The following is a 19,328-nucleotide window of genomic DNA, read 5'->3' on the forward strand; positions in this document are numbered from 1 at the left end:
TCATAACAATTGAGTTTTTATGTTTTTGTCATCTATTTTTTCTTCAAAATATGGTAAAATATGGTATATATTCGAAATAGATTTAAAGAAGATATGTGTGATTTAATAGTATAGATATTTTATATTGAAATTAAACAATGTGTTCTCATTACTAAAATATAGTAATGATGTGACTTTAAATTAAAAACAAATTCTTGTCATATATTTGTATCATAGTTCTAACCACCAATCAACACTATTTTTATGTCTACTCGAATTACAAGCTGCTACTATATTTGTAAGCGAGGATATTTTTTTGTTGAACCATTTTGATAAAATTTACATGAATTTATAATTGTTTATTAGAAAACAAATAATTTAAAATCTGTTCTATAATAATGTTTGAGTTTTAAGAAGTGTTTTCACATCCGACCCAGATATGTGGTTGAACCGGTACACCCGATACTTTGTATATAATCCGGTATGGATTTAATGGAAAATTATTAATTAAAAATCCGATAGAACCCGGTAAAAATCCAAAAATTTGCTATTAATCCGCGATCAGGCACTACTGATCGGATAAAACATACAAAATATCTGAAAATATTTTTAAGTTTTTCATTAAATTACTCATATACTTTTTAATATTACATAAACTTGTGATTCCTTAGACTTTGATGAGATTTTTATAATGTCATAATAAAAATGATAATATAAAAACTTTATTGATATGACAGTATTAGTTTATTTTCGTTATTAATAATCTATTATAATTTTGTATTTTTATTTTAGATTTAAAATTTAATTTTTTTAATTTATGATAAATTTTAAAATATTAAACACTTGTAATTACGATATCAATATTATGTACAACATAACATTGTAAATAATATTTTTTTTAGTTTTGGTGTATATACTCATTTTGATCGTTAAATAATATTATACACGAAATTGATATTCAAATGTGTATATTACATTATGGTGTATGGTATAGGATTCTGGTTTGTATTGAAAATATGCATAATATTCTAATGATCTATTTTGAGTATTGATACATAGATTTAAGAAAATGATATTTTGATGTTATGTTTGTTAATTTATATAGGATTCATAATATTTGTAGGTCCAATACATAAACTTATAATATTTATATTAAATTTAAAGTTATCATATCTTATAAATATATGTAGGTCCAATATTTAATAATCTATTTTGATGTATCTTGTAGGCCTAAAACCAAAAGACTTAACAAACCGTTAATGAATTTTAGTAATCTCAACTGGTGACCACTTTGGGAATGGTAGGAACTAGTAGGAAAAAAATTTAAAGGAATTATAAGGAAAAAAGTTGAAGGAATAATTGTTCCTTATAAGATTTGGTAAGGAACTTTTTTGTCTATTGTTCTTTATAGAGAAAGGAACGTTGGGGAATTATTGATTCCTAAAAGTAAAAATTGTTCCTCATAACTGGTAAAAGAAGTTGGGAATGAAGAGGAACCTATTATTCCTTTCTTCAACTATAGCCACCAGTTGAACCCTAAAGTGAAAATCCCATGAAAAACCTTCAAAGTGGTAAGCACTTCCATTTTAAACTTCCAACTATTATGCTTCCATAATAAACCTTGAAACTGAAATCATTTTTATTAAAAAACTGTAAAAGTGACTCCCGCATTTGTCTTTTATTAGGGTGAACAAAATTACAAATTTTATTGACGTTGTAGTTAACTCCGTTAGCTTTAATGAAACATGTGTCTTATTAAAATTATTTATATTTTAACAGACTATATCTTTAGACTTATTTTTTCAAAAAAACTTGCAACATAATTATTGTATATGTTTCTTAATCTATCTTTTAAGATATATCAAAATGTGTCTTCTGATGACAGTGTACAAAAATTTATCATTCCACCCACATGTGTACAAACTCACCACAAACATTGATGTGTTGTTCATATCTCACATACAACTACTATTCTTTTGATTCACTTGCATGTACACCTCAGATTGTGTACACAACCAAGTTGTATAGCCTCATATGTACACATCACGCAACCCCATGATTTTATTTAGTATCAATGTATCCATCACAATCTACCAATTAAATATGTGCTTTAGTGTATAACTACATTTTAAATGGTTTTCTAAATATAGAAAGAGACATTATTTTGTTTCGGTGTCCACGAATGTAGGTTGTACACATGTACATGTTGTCTATATGATGTTTACATGTACACTAAATCTACATATATGTGGACATGTTTTTAGGTTATTTTGTTTCGGTGTCCACAAACCTATGTTGTACACATGTACATTAAATTCATATGTTGTCCACAGTTATGATGTTTACATGTACACTAAATCTACATAGGAAGAAAGAAAGCATGATTCATCAATCCAAAAGCCATCATTCAGAAAGCCACAGTTATGAGCCCAAAACCCAGAAAAAAAACAAGTTTTAATATCCAAATCAACGAATAGATAATTTTGAAATAACTATGTGAAGTTAAGATAAATGAATCACCTTTAATTACTTAGGAAGAAAGAAAGCATGATTCATCAATCAGTAAGAACTAGAGATATAGTTGACCCAAAAAAAACCAGAGACATGAAAAGCAGAGGAGACAAATACGTGATTCACCTTAGTTAGAAATGTAACTTTAGTTTCTGAAATCATCTGTTAGAAAGGAAAGAAAGAACGGAATTAATGGAGAAGAAAGTCAGGAGAGAGAAAATGATATGTCCCATTAGCTAGAAATGTAACTTTAGTTTCTGAAATCATCTGTTAGAAAGGAAAGAAAAAACGGGATTAATGGAGAAGAAAGTCAGGAGAGAGAAAATGATAGGTCCCATTAATTAGAAATGTAACTTTGGTTTGGTATTAGTTGAGGACATCAAGGTAAACAACCAAAATAAACTACCCTAATAGTTGAAACTGTCCTACGATGTAATAAAATCTTAAAAACTGTCCTATAGCTTAAAACATTCATATCTTTATTGTTTCTAACCGACAAAGTAATATATAATATTTCCAAATCTGTTTGTAGGGCGGCTGAGAAAGTAAAAATCTAAGCAAGAGTTTTTCGTATGAGACGATACGAAGTGGTTTCTACGCAAATCTAAAAGTTCGTATGTTAGAGAACAACAAAAAGTCAAACTACTCCATTAGTTTCATATGGTAGCAACTTAAGATGAATTATAGTAAAAAAAAAAAAGCCTAAGATAAAGTAAGAGTACAGAAAAAAACAGAGAAACCAACTATTCAGTTTTGTTTATTGTGGCGGTTGTGAATCAGTGGCAGACCGATCATAAACTCTGCTTCCAAATACTTCGAAAGATCGATCTGTGAAGGGGCTCCAAAATGTTCCACTCCCACTTGGGATGTTCTCGATCTTTCTTATCTTCAAGGGTCGTCCACACGAAGCCTTCTTCACATGTTTGGCTGGTTGGTTGGAGGTGACAGATTGTTGAGGAGCACTAGAAGCAGCAGGAAATGCAAAACTTGATTGAGCGTTTTGTAACGGCTGAGCACTAGATCCAACTCATGGATTGTTTTTATTTTTTCTTAGTTTTGATTGACGCTTTGGGTGAATCTGAATCATGAAAATCAGCCCAAGATATATCACAATACAAACTACTTAAACTACCTGTGAGTAGGACAGTGATACTCTTGAGAGACATTATCCACAAGGGTGGGAAATGGACAGCGAGAAAGAAGAAAAACTGTTTCTGTGTCTGCATGAGATCTTTAGCTAAGGAAGAGTAAGATGGGATAACAACGTAGCATCATCTAGTTTACTCTCTATTTTTCACTTTGATCATCGAACTGACTCTAGAAGAACTTTGTGGCATGGTTTCTGAAATAATAGAGCAAATTAGTAACCTTGTAGCTTCTGGCTTAACTGCTTGACTCCAATGTTTCGAACTTAACATATCTCAGTCGATTTTTGAATGCTTTTCATAAACTAGAATGTGATATTACATTACCTGCTAAGAGAGAAAGTCTATTACAAGAACATGTTGCTTATATTATGAAACAATGATAGGTTTGAAATCATCTAGAGAACATTACAAAAGATACAAATAGTTGGTTTCCTTAGCTTGACCAAATGGCTTTTATTTCACTGATTTGGGTTAAGAGAAGGAAAAGCTGGAATGGACCGTAAAATCAGTTTCCGGCCATTAGTTCTCTTCCCTAGGATTGACCCTGATTCAGAGGAGCCAATGTGAGGAGGAGAGACTCTCTTGCTGTTGGGAGAGATGGCTTTGACGGTAGTTATAGGGGTATTGCTGAGAATCTCAGGCATAATCTCTGTTTTGTCTTGGGTCACAGTTTCAAGAGGCTTCTTCTCAATCCTTGCCTGCGCTAAATCACCGTCTGGCTTTCTAAAAGAGGAAGAACCCGCGCCAAGAAAAAACTGTGTAGGAGGCAGCCTGTTCTTCGACAAAAATGGCTGATGAACCACCATATGTCTGCAAAGAAGGTACCATAAACATCAGAAGCTGTCTTGTTTGTATATTCTTTGAAGTTTTGATAGTTACCTGTACGGTGGCAGCGGCGTTGAAGGTTGATCAGAACTTGGGTGATTCTGCTCGACTTCTTTTGACAGGTCGGAGTTTTGTTGGATTTTGGACAGATCTTCCTCTTGTTTGCTCTCCATGATAGCAAGTAAATACGCTGAGATTGTAATCATATCAAATCATAAGACTTTGGGATGATTAATTTATCAGAGAAAATGGTGCTAAAGAAAGCTAACCATCTTTTTTGCCGAATGCATTCTTACATCCTTCACATCTACAGTTTATGGAACATCCAACTCCACTCTATAAGATCATCAGAAACAAAGTATAAGACCATTGGAAGATGATAACCTACAGAGATGAACATGCACTACAATGATGAATGATTAACCTGAAAACATTCACAGTATTTCTTCAGACAGTTTGATTTCTTGCAGTTGCAGCCTCGTTTGTGTCGTGCAGAGGCTGGAGTTTTGCTTGCGTCGTCCTGCGCAAAATTACAGTTTCATCCCTCAGATAAATGGAGGACAGAGAGAGAGAGAGAGGAAGATGGAATAGAGAGCTCTTACACTAGTCTCCATGATGGAATCAGAGTTTCTGATGACTTTGGGAGCAAATGCAAGTGGATTTCTGGATTCAATCTGTTTGCGGGTAGCCAAGACAGTGTCTTCATGGATAGGTCTGTTGAAGCAATCTACACATGAACATGGCTCTATGCAATAGACCCCAGCAGCAAAGCATTCACAGTAACTGCATAGAGAAAAGAAACGACAGTTAGCTACTGAAGCCAATTTGAACTTTTTGAACAAAGATTAAAGAGGAGCTAAGAGTATGGAGATTACAGCTTCAAACACTTTGACTTTTTGCAGTTGCATCGCTTACATGAGTCGCCCTCTCCAGGTTCTTCAACCTTACGCCTGCGTATTTAAGCCAACAGATGAGAAAAAAAGAAGAAAAATAATACTTACAAAAATCGATTTATGTAACTTTTCTTAGGAAGAAACACTTGCTTCTTTTTCTGAAGGCTGTCTTGATTCAACTCTTCAAACACCAATGGTTTGGGAGTTTCTTCTTCTACAGCTAACCCTTTCCCAGGCTCACTCTCTGCTTGGTCCAAAGTTTCTCGCATGATGTCTTGGGACTGAACCGGAGTGGTAGAGCCTAAGAAACTCTTTTGAATCTCTACAGATGCTGAATCCTCATGTATGGTGTTGATCTTAATGCCCCTTGAGGCCATAGCAATGGCGTTTAGATGGAGACCAATACCAGGTACAACGCATTTTGAGGAAGATTCCGCCTTATTGTCACCCACAGTTTGCTGATCATCATCAGGTATATCCTTCTTCCGCTTCCCTAGCACCTCAAAGTCTAGACAGCGTCTTCTCATGCTACCACGGTGCAAGTTAGAGACGAGCTACGACAAACAAACACAACACAAAATAACTATTTTAAGGACACTGATTAAAACACTCATGAATGCAAGTTAGCTTTGAAATGTATTCATGAACTCACCTGATTGGGAACCACAGCCAAAGGCTCATTATCATTGGCTGGAACATCTTTGGTGATATCACGGTGCTTAGTTAGCTTGACACCAGCGCAGAAACGTCTCTCAGAGCTAGATATTTTATCCACAAGACAACCAAAAGCCTCAGAGTCATTAGGAGATCGAAATACTAAAAGCTCATCTGCATCTGCCATCAAACGTGGAGTGCCACTCTCTTTCTGAGCATCAAGAATCTTCCGGAGTCCCACACTGACATCCTCAGAAGAAGAACCATCGTCTTCTCCTCGCGGAGCACCACCAGATGGGTCCAACAGCACTTGGGTGACAATATCTCCAGTGCCAGGAGAGTCAACACGATCACAACAAGTTTCATCTTCTTGGTCTTCGAAAGTAGCCTCTTTGTTTAGATCTACTTCACCTGACGCTACGACAACTTCTTGTGTAGAAACAGATCTATCTAGAGACTCTAAAGCCTTTGAACGGTCAACAGAGTTATGACTGTAACGAAATAAAAGTAAACAATTACACAACAACACAAAACCAACAGCAACAAGAAGAAGAGAAAGTTGGGTTTACCATCTGAAGAACCTGGACTCTCTGTGAAAAGAGGCGTGAGGAGAGGTGAAAACAGGAGGAGGGGAAGTGAAACTGAGAGAGTTAAAGGTCTGAACAGTGGGGATTGATCTGACGGCTTCAATGGGAGAGAGGTTGTTAATGTAATTGAACACCGGAGAGTCCTGCATGATTACCAAAGGCTTAAAACCCAGAAAGCATATCTCTAATTAGAGTCAAAGGAGCAAAAGCTATTGAGAAAAAAAAATAAAGTAAAATTAAAACCTCGAATTTGGATTTTGGAGTTGGGGTTTCGATCTTCTTCTTCTGGGAGTTGTCCATTTTCTTTTTTCGAGCAAGAGTGTGAATTTACATCAACGTTGTCTCGAAGCAGACAAGGGTGATTGGGGGATTTGAGGTGAGCTAGGGTTCTTCTTCTTAGATGCTTTTCGAACAACGAAAAAGGAACAGTGTCCGCGCCTGTGCGAAACAGTGTAGTGGGAAAATGAATGTTAGAAAGTCCAAATCAGATTTCTCACTCTTCAAGTCCACTAAACGACGTCATTATTTTACACTCACTCAGGCCCAGTCCTTATGAGTGGAAGACTGGAAGGAAAGGCAAGGATCTTGCTATACTTTTGTTGTACTTTTTTTTGTGTTTGTTTTTAGTACTACTCTTTTCTCTATTTTATAAATATTTTAGTTGCCTTTGGAAAAAAAATGTTTTCAGCTATTTAAAATTAAGAATTTGTCAACTTTTAATGTCAGAATAACAAGAAAATCAAAAACTAATTTTGAAAATCATAGGACGGTTGTATTTTAGATTATAGAACTAGATTTTGACCCGCGCTTTTCCAAGCGCGGGATTGTTGGATTATATTATAATACAAAGTTTTATTATATCGAAAAACATAATTTTTAACAGTTATATAATCTACAAATTAGTTTATTTGAGATTTTATATGTACACTTTTACGTAAGTTTCTTTTCGACATGAGAATTATATCCGGATCAAAAAACAAACCGAACCGACCCAAAATTATAGGTTTAGTTCAGGTTCAGAGAAGATAACCTATTGGGTTTTTTTGACCTGCAGGTCTTTGTTTGAATATGGGTCCTACCCTAGACCCGATCATAAATATGTGTTTATTAGGTATATTTGAATATTCCGAATATGTTTCCGGTATTATGGATATTGTTTTTAAGTTTTTGGTTTACGATTAGAGTTTTGATTTCAGGTAAATTTTTCAAATTAAAAAAAAAATTGGGTATTTGAATAAAGTTTTGGGTATTTTTCAGTTCATCGTGTCAGATTTTGAATAAAATTTTAAATTTTTTTGGTTTTTGATTTTTTTTGGTATTTGTTTGAAGTTTCAAATACTTTTCGTGTTTCAGATATTTTTCAGATTTTTCATATATTTCAAATTATTTTAAGATCTTAAATACCCGAACAGATGTGGACCCATTACGTCTATATCAGGTCCAACAACCTTTTGATATAGATTTTTAACGTTATTGTACAAAAACATGGTTGATGAAATATTTTTCTGAGTAAAGGTATCATAAGAAATAATATTAAGATCTGTTAAAAATATATAAAATATTGTATGTTTAGAATGATTAATGTATTATCCAAAAAATAATAAATAGTTATACATAACTCCAAAAACTTTTTTTATATTAGATTTTTTAAAACTCTTTCCTTTTTAATAGTATTGATTTGTTTTAAGTGAAAAGTATATAAAAGTATAACATCTAAACAAATTCAAAATCTTGAATAATCAATATTGATATCGTGAAGTCAGGTTAGCTTTAATAGAACCAATGAATTTCTTTATTTTTGTGAAGGTAACATGAATATTCAGAAAAATCATTTTTAAATATGAAAATATTATCAAACTATAGACGGTTGAAAGTTTAGTATATGATATGAGATTTTAGTGGGAAAGTTTATATATGATATGATTACTTTATTATAAACGAAAGATGAAGTTAGAATGTACACATATATGTCTTGTAATTTATCTTTCTTTAAATTATATATTATATGATAAAATTGATAATATAAAATATTAGTTTCAATGCTTTTACGATTAAAAATCAAAATGATAAATATAGTAATAGTAATGATTATGATTTTGGAGTGAGATTTAAATAAATAAAAGAATTGACTAAATTATTGTTAGAAAAATATATGGTAACATATTATTAGTATAAATTTAAGGTAAGACCAAAAATAATGAGTTAAATAAAAGAGTCCAAACAACTTTTATAGGTAGATTTTTTTAGACTCCTTCCCTTTTAATAGTATTGATAAGCCAAAAAATGTTAATAACAAAATTCATGTAGGTGGTTCAGATAATGAAAGAAATATTTAAGCTTGTTCGTCTAACAAATATTTTATTTAATTTTTTTATATCTGAAAATCATGATTTAAAAGTTTGGATAATTTTTGAGAAGAAAGTGAATAAAATTTTAAAAAAATTACATATTTTATCTACCTAACAAATTCTTTCAAAATGAAATTATCCATCTAATTCTTTATATTTTAGTTTCTAATTATTTTTATAGTCGATTTAAAAAGGTTAAAATAAAAATTAAATTACAGTAAAATCTACAACTTAACATTTAGATTCTGATCCGCCTTTTTTAATCGCAAAAAAAAACTTCTGCAACAAAGTTTTAGTTTATTAGAAATTGTTTTTTTAATTATAAAAATATAAATTAAAAATATAAAAAATATTATTTGTAGTAGAAATAGGTTTTAACTAATTTATTGAAAATTATAAGATTTTACTATATATATATATATATATATATTAAAAAGATATTAGAGTATATTATAAATAAATTTATTAAATATTTGATATTATTGACATTAATGAATATTTTTTTAGAAAAATATTTCATATATGCATTTCATAAATTACACTGTAAACAAAACATTATTTTTACATGATGTTCCTATAATTAATAAAACAGACGTCAAATATCTAATATTCTATTAAATTAATTATTTTTATAAAAAATAAATTTAATAAAATACAAAATAATTTTTAATTTGACGATTTATATATTCACTGATTTTAGAATTTTGGCAGATATCTCTTCGAGAAAATTGCCCAATATGATCCATAACTTGATTTTAAACACAAATGTATACCCCAACTTGAATCAAATACAAAACTAATCTAAAATGTTAATGAACTTACAAGCAGTCCCTTATGACCAAACAAAAATAACAGAATTTAGTTTTACGAATATAACCCTTGCAAGTCTTCTGGAGGGTTTGTAATTCTTCTCGGAGAAGACTACCAGGAAGTCTTCTCATATTGTAGATTTTAAAAATAATTTATAAATCTTATTAAAAATATTTTGATGGGAAAAAAATTAAAATCATGTAATTATAAACATTTGTAAATAATATAAATTAATATAAAATAAAATTAAAAGGTTTTCAACACAGATGGGTGAATGTAATGAGTCACATTATTTCTTTTGTTTAAGGTTTGGTAATATATATTGTTTGTATTTTAGGGTTAGATTTTGAAAGTTTAACATTATTTAGAAATTAAAATTTGACATATATGTGTTTAGTTTCGTGTATATTAAACACTTCATTTTAAGGTTAGTGAAGGTTTTTTTTTCTCTATTTAGTTAGTTATTTCAGTTTATGGTATAAATTTAGAGTCTAGAACACTTCCAAGAAGTTGTCTAATAGAAGACTTCCCTGAAAATATTCTCAATCGAAAATATTTAATCTAAATAGACATTTTTGTCTTTGTATATAAAGAAAATGTACACATTCTCTATCTTCCTCACAAATGGTTGCAACAAAAATGTAAGGATTCTCACTAAAACTCTCCAACCTCTCTGTAATCTCTTTGAACTTGAAAACATCAAACTTTATATGAATTTTTCATTTTTTGTCTCATCTCACTAATTTATCTTGTTTTTGCAGATTTTTTTTATCACATGTTTCTCGTCTTCTAACGGAGTCTTCGTTCATGTCTCCTCTTTCATAACAGATCTGAGCGTTTTGGTAAATCTCTATGTCTGATTTTCTTTCATTTGGTAACCTATTGTTGCATAAAACTCTTACATTTTCCCAAACTAACACTTTTCAACCTCTTTTTAATCTCTTTGAACTTAAAAACACTCAATTTTTCATTTTTTGTCTCATGTCTTTCTCACTAATTTATCTTGTTTTTGCAGATTTTTTATCAGATAATTCTTATCTTCCACTCATTTAAAGGTAAATCTATAAATTTTTAAAATCTATTTTTCTGTGTTTTATAAAGGTAAATCTATCTAATCTTCCACTCTTTTTTTTCTATTTTGAAGCCATTAAAACGTTTTTGGATATGCAAGTTTTTTCAGATCTGGGTTTGGATATGCACGTTTTTCATATCTGATCTAACTCTGGAAGACTTCTGAAAAATATTTTCGGAAGTCTTCTAAAATATAATGCACCAGAAGACGTCCTGGAAGTCTTATGACTTCATGGAAGTGTTTTGATGGAGTCTTCTCTCATGTCTCTTCTATAATAATAGATTTGAGTGTTTTGGTAAATCTTCATATTTGATTTTTCTTCATTAGGTAACCTCTTGCTACATAAAGCTCTTTCCTTTTTACCAAACTAAAACTCTCTAACCTCTCTCTCTCTCTCTCTAATCTCTTTGAACTTGGAAACACCAAACTGTATATTATTTTTTTATTTTTTTATCTCATGTCTTTCTCACTAATTTATCTTTTTTTTTTTGTAACTTACTAATTTATCTTGTTCTTGCAGGTTTTTTATTACATGGTTCTTATATTCCACTCATTTAAAGGTAGATCTATACATGTTAGATATCTATTTTGTGTGTTCTATAAAGTTAGATCTATCTAATTTTCCACTCATTTTCTCTCTTTTTGAGGTGATTTGAATGTTTTTGGATATACATGTTTTTCAGATCTGAGTCAGATTTTGAAAGTATTTTCGGAAGGCTTCTAAGGTATAATGCCCTAGAAGACTTTCTGGAAGTCTTCTGACGGAGTCTCCCATGTCAAGTGGAATCCAAACTTATCTTTGTCGAAGAATAATCTCTAACTCCATGTGTAATAGTTTTAATTATGACATTTTCGTGATTTATGTGTGTACTCTTTTAGTTGTGATTTATTTTTGTAAATTTGAAGAGATATTAATGAAATTTTAAGTAAATATGTTCATGTTTATAAAATTATCTTGCCAAAAAAATACTTGAATTTATTGAAGTTAAACTTCAATAGCATAAAATAACGAAAAAAATTAATCAAATTTACTAAAACTAAGGGTGAATACTTCTAAGAAAACGTAGTCAAATTCACAAAATATCAAACATTACATAAGTTCAAACATATAACACTTTCACTAGAAGTCTTTTGGGAAGTCTTCGGAAGTCTTTGGGGAAGTCTTCTCTCCCGAAGACTTCTCAGAAGACTTAAACTTTAAGTGGAAAATTAAATATAAGTGGGAAATTTAATCGGAAAATTAAAATTTAGGCATGAAACTCAAATTTTAAGTGAAAATTAAAATTTAAATCTCATGAAAATTAAAAGGTATATCTTATGATCTAAGAAAACATATTAAACCATATAACCTGATAATCTTGAAGTTATTTAACACTTCTGAAAGTTAAAAAAAAATATCTTAAAGTTACTTAACAAGTTTACAAAAACTAACGTAGAAGACTTCCGTGAAAGTATTCTCGTAGCTAGAAACATTAATAAACATGAATGTTGATAGCCTTATAATAAAAACCAATTAAGTTATGAATTTCATTCAGGAGCCCCAATATCGATTAATATACATGAATTAACAAGAAAATAATAAAATGTTTTTATAGTTTTAGAGAAAATGAAAGTTTTTAAACATTTACGTAGAAGACTTCCACAAAAGTCATCCGCCATAAGACTTCCAGGAAGTCTTCCATTTAGGTCATTCTTGAGAAGACTTTTTTGGAAGTCTTCCTTTGTAAATATTGGTGTATTTTTGTTTTTGGAAAAATCTCAAAAATACCAGTGAAGTCTTACCGTTAAGTCTTCTTGGATAAACATGTTAGTTTTGCAATTGACCGAACTATGTCGGAAATTTGAATTTTTCTAGAAAACTTACATGGAAGTCTTCCACCAGAAAAATAAAATTTAAATATTACATTTAACTAGACTGGAAGTCGTCTCAGGTTACTTTTGCAACTGGAAAATAAAACTTAAATATTTAATTTTAATTAGACGACTTCACAGTGAGTCTTTTGTGATAACCACAGTTTGACCAGAATCTCGGTATAAAATTTTGGAAGACTTCCGTGTAAGTCGTCTTCTGGAAGACTTACATGGAAGTCGTCTAATCAAAATTAAATATTTAAGTTTTATTTTTCAATTGCAAAAGTAACCTGAGACGAATTTCACCGACAGTGAGAAGACTTCCACCAAAAGTTCGGAAAACTTACAAGGAAGTCTTCCGGCGCAAGACTTACAAGGAAGTCTTCCGGCGCAAGACTTCCGTGTAAGTGATCTAGAGAAAGTCAAACTTCTGACACAGTCATGTCAATTGCAAAACTAACTTGTGTGTCCTAGACTACTTACCATGAAGTCTTCTATGGTATTTTCGAGATTTTTTTGTTAACAAAGAAAAGTTGGAAGACTTCCAGAGAAGTCGTCTTTAAAAACACACATAAAGTCAATTGCAAAACTAACTTATGTATTGACGAGAAGACATTCGATGAACAGATCTGAAAAAAAAAATCAATTTCATACTTTCAACCAGTGAGATAACTTGATTAGTTTCTCCTATAACACAAAACTTCACCACAAAACAGATCCACTTGTTAATGACCAAGAATCATGAGTTTGAACCTTACAAAGTTTAGAATCAAAAATCTTGGGTTTAATGATGAATATAAAGAGAAAGTGAAAGAGATGTAGTTTGTGTGCATAAGCAATGAAATATGAAGAGTAAAAATTAAAACTTCAGTGCATTAAGAGCTTCAAATTCGTTGTTTTGTGAATAATCCAAACTTCTAAGATGAATAGGGCAAATGAAAGTTTCAAAAAAAAATCATGGTTAGTTTTGTGTTTGACTTTTCGTTTTGGTATATATATATCTTTTTATGTATAATTGGACAAAATATCACTAAAATATAATTTGTGATATTTTGGGATCATAAATTTATATAGTATCTGTTAAAATTTATTATTTTATTGTTTTATCTAATTGCATGGTATGTTGAAACAGTAGAATTATTAAACCAAAAGATGTATTATAATGTCTTAACATTCTTATTACACAACCACTGGAAAAAAAAAAGTAACTGTTGCTACTACTAGAATACTAGAAACGTTTGTGTATGTACCAACTAGAAGTTGACACCATCAAATCAAAGAATTAAAGGCTGACAAAAAAAATCAAAGAATATTTTAATGGTGTGGAGTGAGAGAAGGAAAAGTAGGAATTGACAGTAACAGCTTCCTTCCACCATTTCTTCTCCATGGACTCAACTCCATGGGCAGAGAAACCCTTTTACTGTTGGGAGATACCGCATTGATCATGTTTGTCATAGGAGACTCGATTAGATTCTCAATATTCTCTGCCCTCTCCTCTGTGATTGTCCCAATCTTTGAATGAGACATCAAACTCATGTCTTGTCGTCTGAAAGATTGGCTCATGTGTAAGGAAGATCCAGAAGCTCCATGAAGATGTTGATGAGTAAGCAGCATGTTGTTGGATGAGATGGGAAGTTGAGCCAATGGTTGTCTGCATAAGAAACAAAAGGTCAAGAGAGCAAATCAAGAGCAGCAGTCTAAATGATGGCACACTGATTGTTTTGAGATTATTTCTTACCTTAACGGCATTGGTGTTGAAGGTTGTTTCTCTGTTCTGCCTCTGCTAGATGTTTCATTTTCTTTATCCATGCTAGTAAATGAAGACCCTGCAGAGACTGAAAAATATGTAAAACATGTCAAACCTAAAAGACCAAGTGACTTGAGATACAATACATAAGGTTATGAAATATTATGGAACAAAATAAAGACTAACCATCTTTTCTGCCAAATGCATTCTTACATCCTTCACATCTACAATTTATGGAACAACCAACTCCACTCTACACAATAACAAGAGAAAAATGAATCAGGATCAATACAAAGAAAATATCTCACACAGATGTGTGGATGGAATTTAATGATGAGAAAAGAAACAAACCTGATAGCATTCACAATATTTCTTCAGACAGTTTGACTTCTTGCAGTTGCAGCCACGTTTGTGTCGTGCAGAAGCTGGAGTCTTGCTTGTTGCATCATCACCAACTTCCATGATGGAATCAGAGTTTCTGATGACTTTAGGAGCAAATGCAAGTGGATTTCTGGATTCAATCTGTTTGCGAGTAGCCATGACAATGTCTTCATGGATAGGTTTGTTGAAGCAATCTACACATGAACATGGCCCTATGCAATAAACTCCAGCAGCAAAGCACTCACAGTAACTGTAGAGAAAGAAATCAAAAGAGGCTCATCAAAAAAAAAGATTCAACTTAAAGACAAAAGATTATAAAGGATTTGGGAATATATTCAGCTTACAGCTTCAAACATTTGGATCTCTTGCAGTTGCACCGTTTACATGATGACTCACCTTCTCCGGCTTGTCCAAACTTGCGCCTGGTGAATTGTAATGCCAACATCTGGTTAAGAAATATTGATAAAGACTTACACAAAAATATATGTAAAGGAGAAACTTGCCTTTTCTTCTTGGGGCTGCTCTCATTCAGTTCTACTAGAGCTAAAGACTTTGGACCTTCTTCTACACCTTGTCCTGCAGCTTCTCTAGTTTCATTTTCTCTCACGTTGTCTTGCGAGTTAAGAACCGGAGTGATAGAACCTTGCAAACCCACTTCTGTATTTCCGGATAGTGGGTACTCGTTACCAGCATTGTTGTCCGTAGAGGACAATGCAATGGCGTTAAAATGCAGACCAGTGCTAGGTACTACACATCTAGATGAAGATGCGACCGAAGTTTGCTCAAAGTCAAGACACCGTCTTCTCCCTCCACGGCGAAGATCCTGTCACACATACAAATGATCAATCAAGAACCACTACTAAAGTAACCTTCACAAAACTAATACTCACATCATTGCTATTAATAACAGGCTCCAGTGTAGACTTTGCAACACCCAATGAGCGTGTTTTGGAGTCTGATGGTCTCTCCAAGAAGCATCTAGAAGCCTCCGAATCATTCAGTGGGTCAAAAATCAGAATATCAGAAGAATCCGAAATCATAGCATCCCAATCCGGAGTTTCACTTTTCTGCTTAACATTGCCGTCACACATCTTCAGCAGATCCGTTTCACCTCTAGGAGGTGTAGTAGTAGTGCACTCATTTTGTAGGATTTGTGGCGATTCAGTTTCATGTAAAGCTTCTTCTTCTCCAACGGAAGCAGGCACATGGTTATGATCACTGCACACAAACACATTCCATCTAAGAAGAAACAATATTTTAGAAGGAAAACAGAAGAGGATTTGGATTTTACCTTTTGAAACGAGATCCTTTGTGAGAGGAAACGTGAGGGGAAGCGAAGACAGAAGGAGGAGATGAGTAACTTAGAGAGCCAAAGGTTTGAGCGATTGATAATGATCGGACAGGTTTGATTGGAGACAGACTGTTTATGTAGTTGAACACTGGCGAGTTCTGCATCCCCACACACACACACACAAAAAAAAAAAAATCAACTCAGTTACAAGAAATGGTCAGAGAATAAAGTAGACCATCCGATAAAGCGTGAACCTCTGGTATTCCATAAAGACACAACACCAAACAGGAAAGTTGAAATATTTCACATTGAGTGGGAATCAAAACAATGTTAAACTGAATCTTTTGAGTATAATTAAACTGATTGCAAGATGGGTATTGTACAGATTCCATAAAAACACACACACACACTTTCCTCAAATAAACAAGAAAACGATCACACGAACAGAGGATGAACGAAAAGGAGGAAAACCTCGAGTTTGAGTTTAGAAATCGGATTCTCGATCTGAGTTACGTTTTTTGGGGGAGTATCCATTTTATAACAATAAGTCTCACATGAACAGTCCTTCTCTGTGTCTCTTCTATTCCTTCTCTGTGTCTCTCTCTGTTCTTAGGGTTGAAGAAGAAGGAATGGTATATTCAAAGGAGATAGAAGCGGGAATTTGTCTCGTGGGTATTAGTTCAAAACCAAATCCAACAGAAGTTGCTGTTTGACCCCCCCAAACACTTGTCTCTCTGTTCTGTACGTTTTCCACAAACGCTCTCCCTCGCTATCTCCCTCTTTAATACTTATATATATTCACTCACTTTTGTCCGTGATCGTAATTGATCTTTGCTTTTAATAAAGTAACGTACATCATACTGACATTCCTTAGATTTTTTCTTTCTCTGTCTTGGAGAAGAAGAAGAAAACTAATAATATGGATAACTACTTCAATTTTGTTTGCATTACCAAAAAAAAAAGGTTAAAGAAAAGAAAAAGATACAATAAAATATTCTCTCTTTTTTAACAACATCTTCTATTTTCTTTAAATTACCTTTGTTTTTTTTTTTAAACATAATTATATATATATATAAAATCGACCTGAATAATCAGGAATTCACATCCGGTTACAAACCCGCTTTGAACAAAACTCCAAAGTCAAAATATTACAACCTAGCTTCCACCCACTAAACCCGACACATTCCGCTAGACCGTTTTTCAAAATTCTTTGGAATCGGTTTATGTTCTCAACCATTGACGATGATCACGGGACGGTGAGGTTCTCCTCGTTGCCTCGGATACCAGGACTTCCCATATCGCCTCCGGAGTAGCTGGATTCCGATGAACTCCACAAAGCTTATAACCGTCACTGTCTTTGAAGCACAAGACGAGCAATAGGGGATTGTTCCAAATACTTACCACGATGCCACCAAAGCCGGGAATGTATGAAACGCCACACAGCGCCTGAAACGCAGCCCTAACAAGTAAGCACTAGCTACTGCCGCCATCGAACCGACTACCTAAAAACGGGCTGTTTATATATGTTGTCTACTCACTCAGGTGCCTACTACTTGTCACCGTTGATCATACACTAGTTTTTTTTTTCTATCCAAGTTTTCAGTCTAAAATTTCCATATAACTATGAGTTTGTTTCAAGGAGAATCGAACCTTAAAAAATTATTGTTGCACATTTTTCAGATTTCACATATTATTTGACCACAGTCATACCAACAAAAAAAATTAAAATTAAAAGTAATCTTAAATTTTAAGCTACTTCTTTGTATCTTAAAGTATTAAAAATTAAAACCTGAATATTAATATATACTTCCTCTATTTTTTAAGAAGTGTCATTCTAACTTTTTTTTTGTTACACAAAATTTTCATTTTAGAATTTTAATGCAACTTTCAGCTTAATATTAATTTTATAAATAATTTTATTTATCTCAAATACTATTTGTTGAATAGATGTGATTAATAAAAATTAAAATGTATTTCAATTATTTTTTAATCTATGTGAAAAAGGTCAAAATGACACTTTTTCGAAATGGATGTAGGACTATATATCTCAAATTATTCTAAAAAGAAAATAATTAGTAGATATTCAATAATCATTTCAAAATCTAAAAATTATATGCAGTAATTTCTCAAATACTGGACAAGGTTCTCAAAACTTGAGATATATATTCAATATGTATTTATTGTTAATATTTGATATGGAATATGCTAAGAATATATCAACAATGATTTGTTAAGAATTTAAGATACAAAACCTAAATTATTACAAAATGTTCATCATATCATTTGACTTTGTCATGCTTATGTTTTGATGTTCCAAAAAAATCATGTAACGATATCAACATCCAACCATCGACATCTCAGTTGTGAAATTTAGTTCACTCATCAGAGTGCTCAATAAATGCTTTTTTTTTGACAACATCAACTAAAAACTAACTAGAAACTCCAACCGATCTAGCAAGCCAAACCGGTGGGATTGAATTGACATAAAGCAAAGTTGAAGGAAAACTCCTCGCACCGCGTGCAAGCTTGTCCGCCAAGGTATTTTGTGCTCTAAGGATATGTCTGATTTGGAAGTGAGGGAAGAAAGTCTTACTGCGATTAAATTCTTCTATATGTGTAGACAAGGCAGGCCATTCATCAGGTGTCGACACCATCTTCACCAGCTGAGAACAGTCCGTTGCAAACACTACGTCAGAAAATTGGAGGGTCTTCATGCATTCCATTGCCCAGATTAGTACTTCAAACTCGGCATGCAAGGGTGACAAACTTCTACGAAGATTCATTGCCCCCATCATGACATCAGTCGATCCACTCTTTCTGCAAAACCAACCGTGTCCCGTAAATATGTCTTCCTCTTTCCAAGTTCCGTCAATATAACAAACTCTAGAAACTTCGAGGTCTAAATCCGCAGATTGTTGTAAACTCCCATTATAGGAATTCTCCCTTGGGTCATTCACGGTTAACTGTGCATCCATCCATATCTTACTTTCCACCTCGGCCAACCGCAATATCTCCTGTGGAAATAAACAATTCTATTATTTTTTTTTTGCTAAACTAATAAACAATTCTATTATGACACTAGAATTATGCAATATCTTACCAACAATAAATGCTATCGAGGGAAATAAACAATTCTATTATAATATCGTATAAATAACTAATCAACAAGGAATGGTATGCATTGGAAACTGAATGGGAAGTACACACGTTACAAATTTCAATTTACAATGC

General features: G+C 32.4%; 3 protein-coding genes across 4 annotated transcripts; all 3 read right to left on the reverse strand.

Moving 5' to 3' along the window:
- Positions 1–3,938: 3,938 nt before the first annotated feature.
- Positions 3,939–7,159, reverse strand: LOC106451774 (CRC domain-containing protein TSO1-like). Of its 2 annotated transcripts, none has more exons than XM_013893750.3 (10): positions 6,841–7,159; positions 6,580–6,740; positions 6,009–6,501; positions 5,507–5,910; positions 5,339–5,413; positions 5,066–5,246; positions 4,888–4,983; positions 4,733–4,799; positions 4,518–4,653; positions 3,939–4,448 (listed from the first exon to the last, which is right to left on the reverse strand). In XM_013893750.3, the coding sequence occupies exons 1-10, from the start codon at positions 6,895–6,897 to the stop codon at positions 4,097–4,099; spliced, it is 2,022 nt and encodes a 673-aa protein (XP_013749204.1). In that variant the 5' UTR covers positions 6,898–7,159; the 3' UTR covers positions 3,939–4,096. The 2 variants fall into 2 exon arrangements, with proteins under 2 accessions (XP_013749204.1, XP_022575256.1); XM_022719535.2 differs by having other exon boundaries at positions 6,580–6,758.
- Positions 7,160–13,104: 5,945 nt separating this feature from the next.
- LOC106455058 (protein tesmin/TSO1-like CXC 3) lies at positions 13,105–16,933 on the reverse strand. The gene is made up of 7 exons (XM_048779244.1): positions 16,098–16,933; positions 15,697–16,024; positions 15,151–15,629; positions 14,777–15,056; positions 14,612–14,678; positions 14,417–14,513; positions 13,105–14,329 (listed from the first exon to the last, which is right to left on the reverse strand). Exons 1-7 carry the CDS (start codon positions 16,259–16,261, stop codon positions 13,993–13,995), a joined length of 1,752 nt encoding a protein of 583 aa, XP_048635201.1. The 5' UTR covers positions 16,262–16,933; the 3' UTR covers positions 13,105–13,992.
- A 1,593-nt stretch (positions 16,934–18,526) lies between these two features.
- LOC106453832 lies at positions 18,527–19,072 on the reverse strand. The gene has a single exon (XM_013896035.1). The coding sequence runs from the start codon at positions 19,070–19,072 to the stop codon at positions 18,527–18,529; it is 546 nt and encodes a 181-aa protein (XP_013751489.1).
- Between the last annotated feature and the right edge of the window lie 256 nt (positions 19,073–19,328).

This window comes from Brassica napus, chromosome A5, assembly GCF_020379485.1.
Source record: "Brassica napus cultivar Da-Ae chromosome A5, Da-Ae, whole genome shotgun sequence".
Classification (NCBI taxonomy): domain Eukaryota; kingdom Viridiplantae; phylum Streptophyta; class Magnoliopsida; order Brassicales; family Brassicaceae; genus Brassica; species Brassica napus.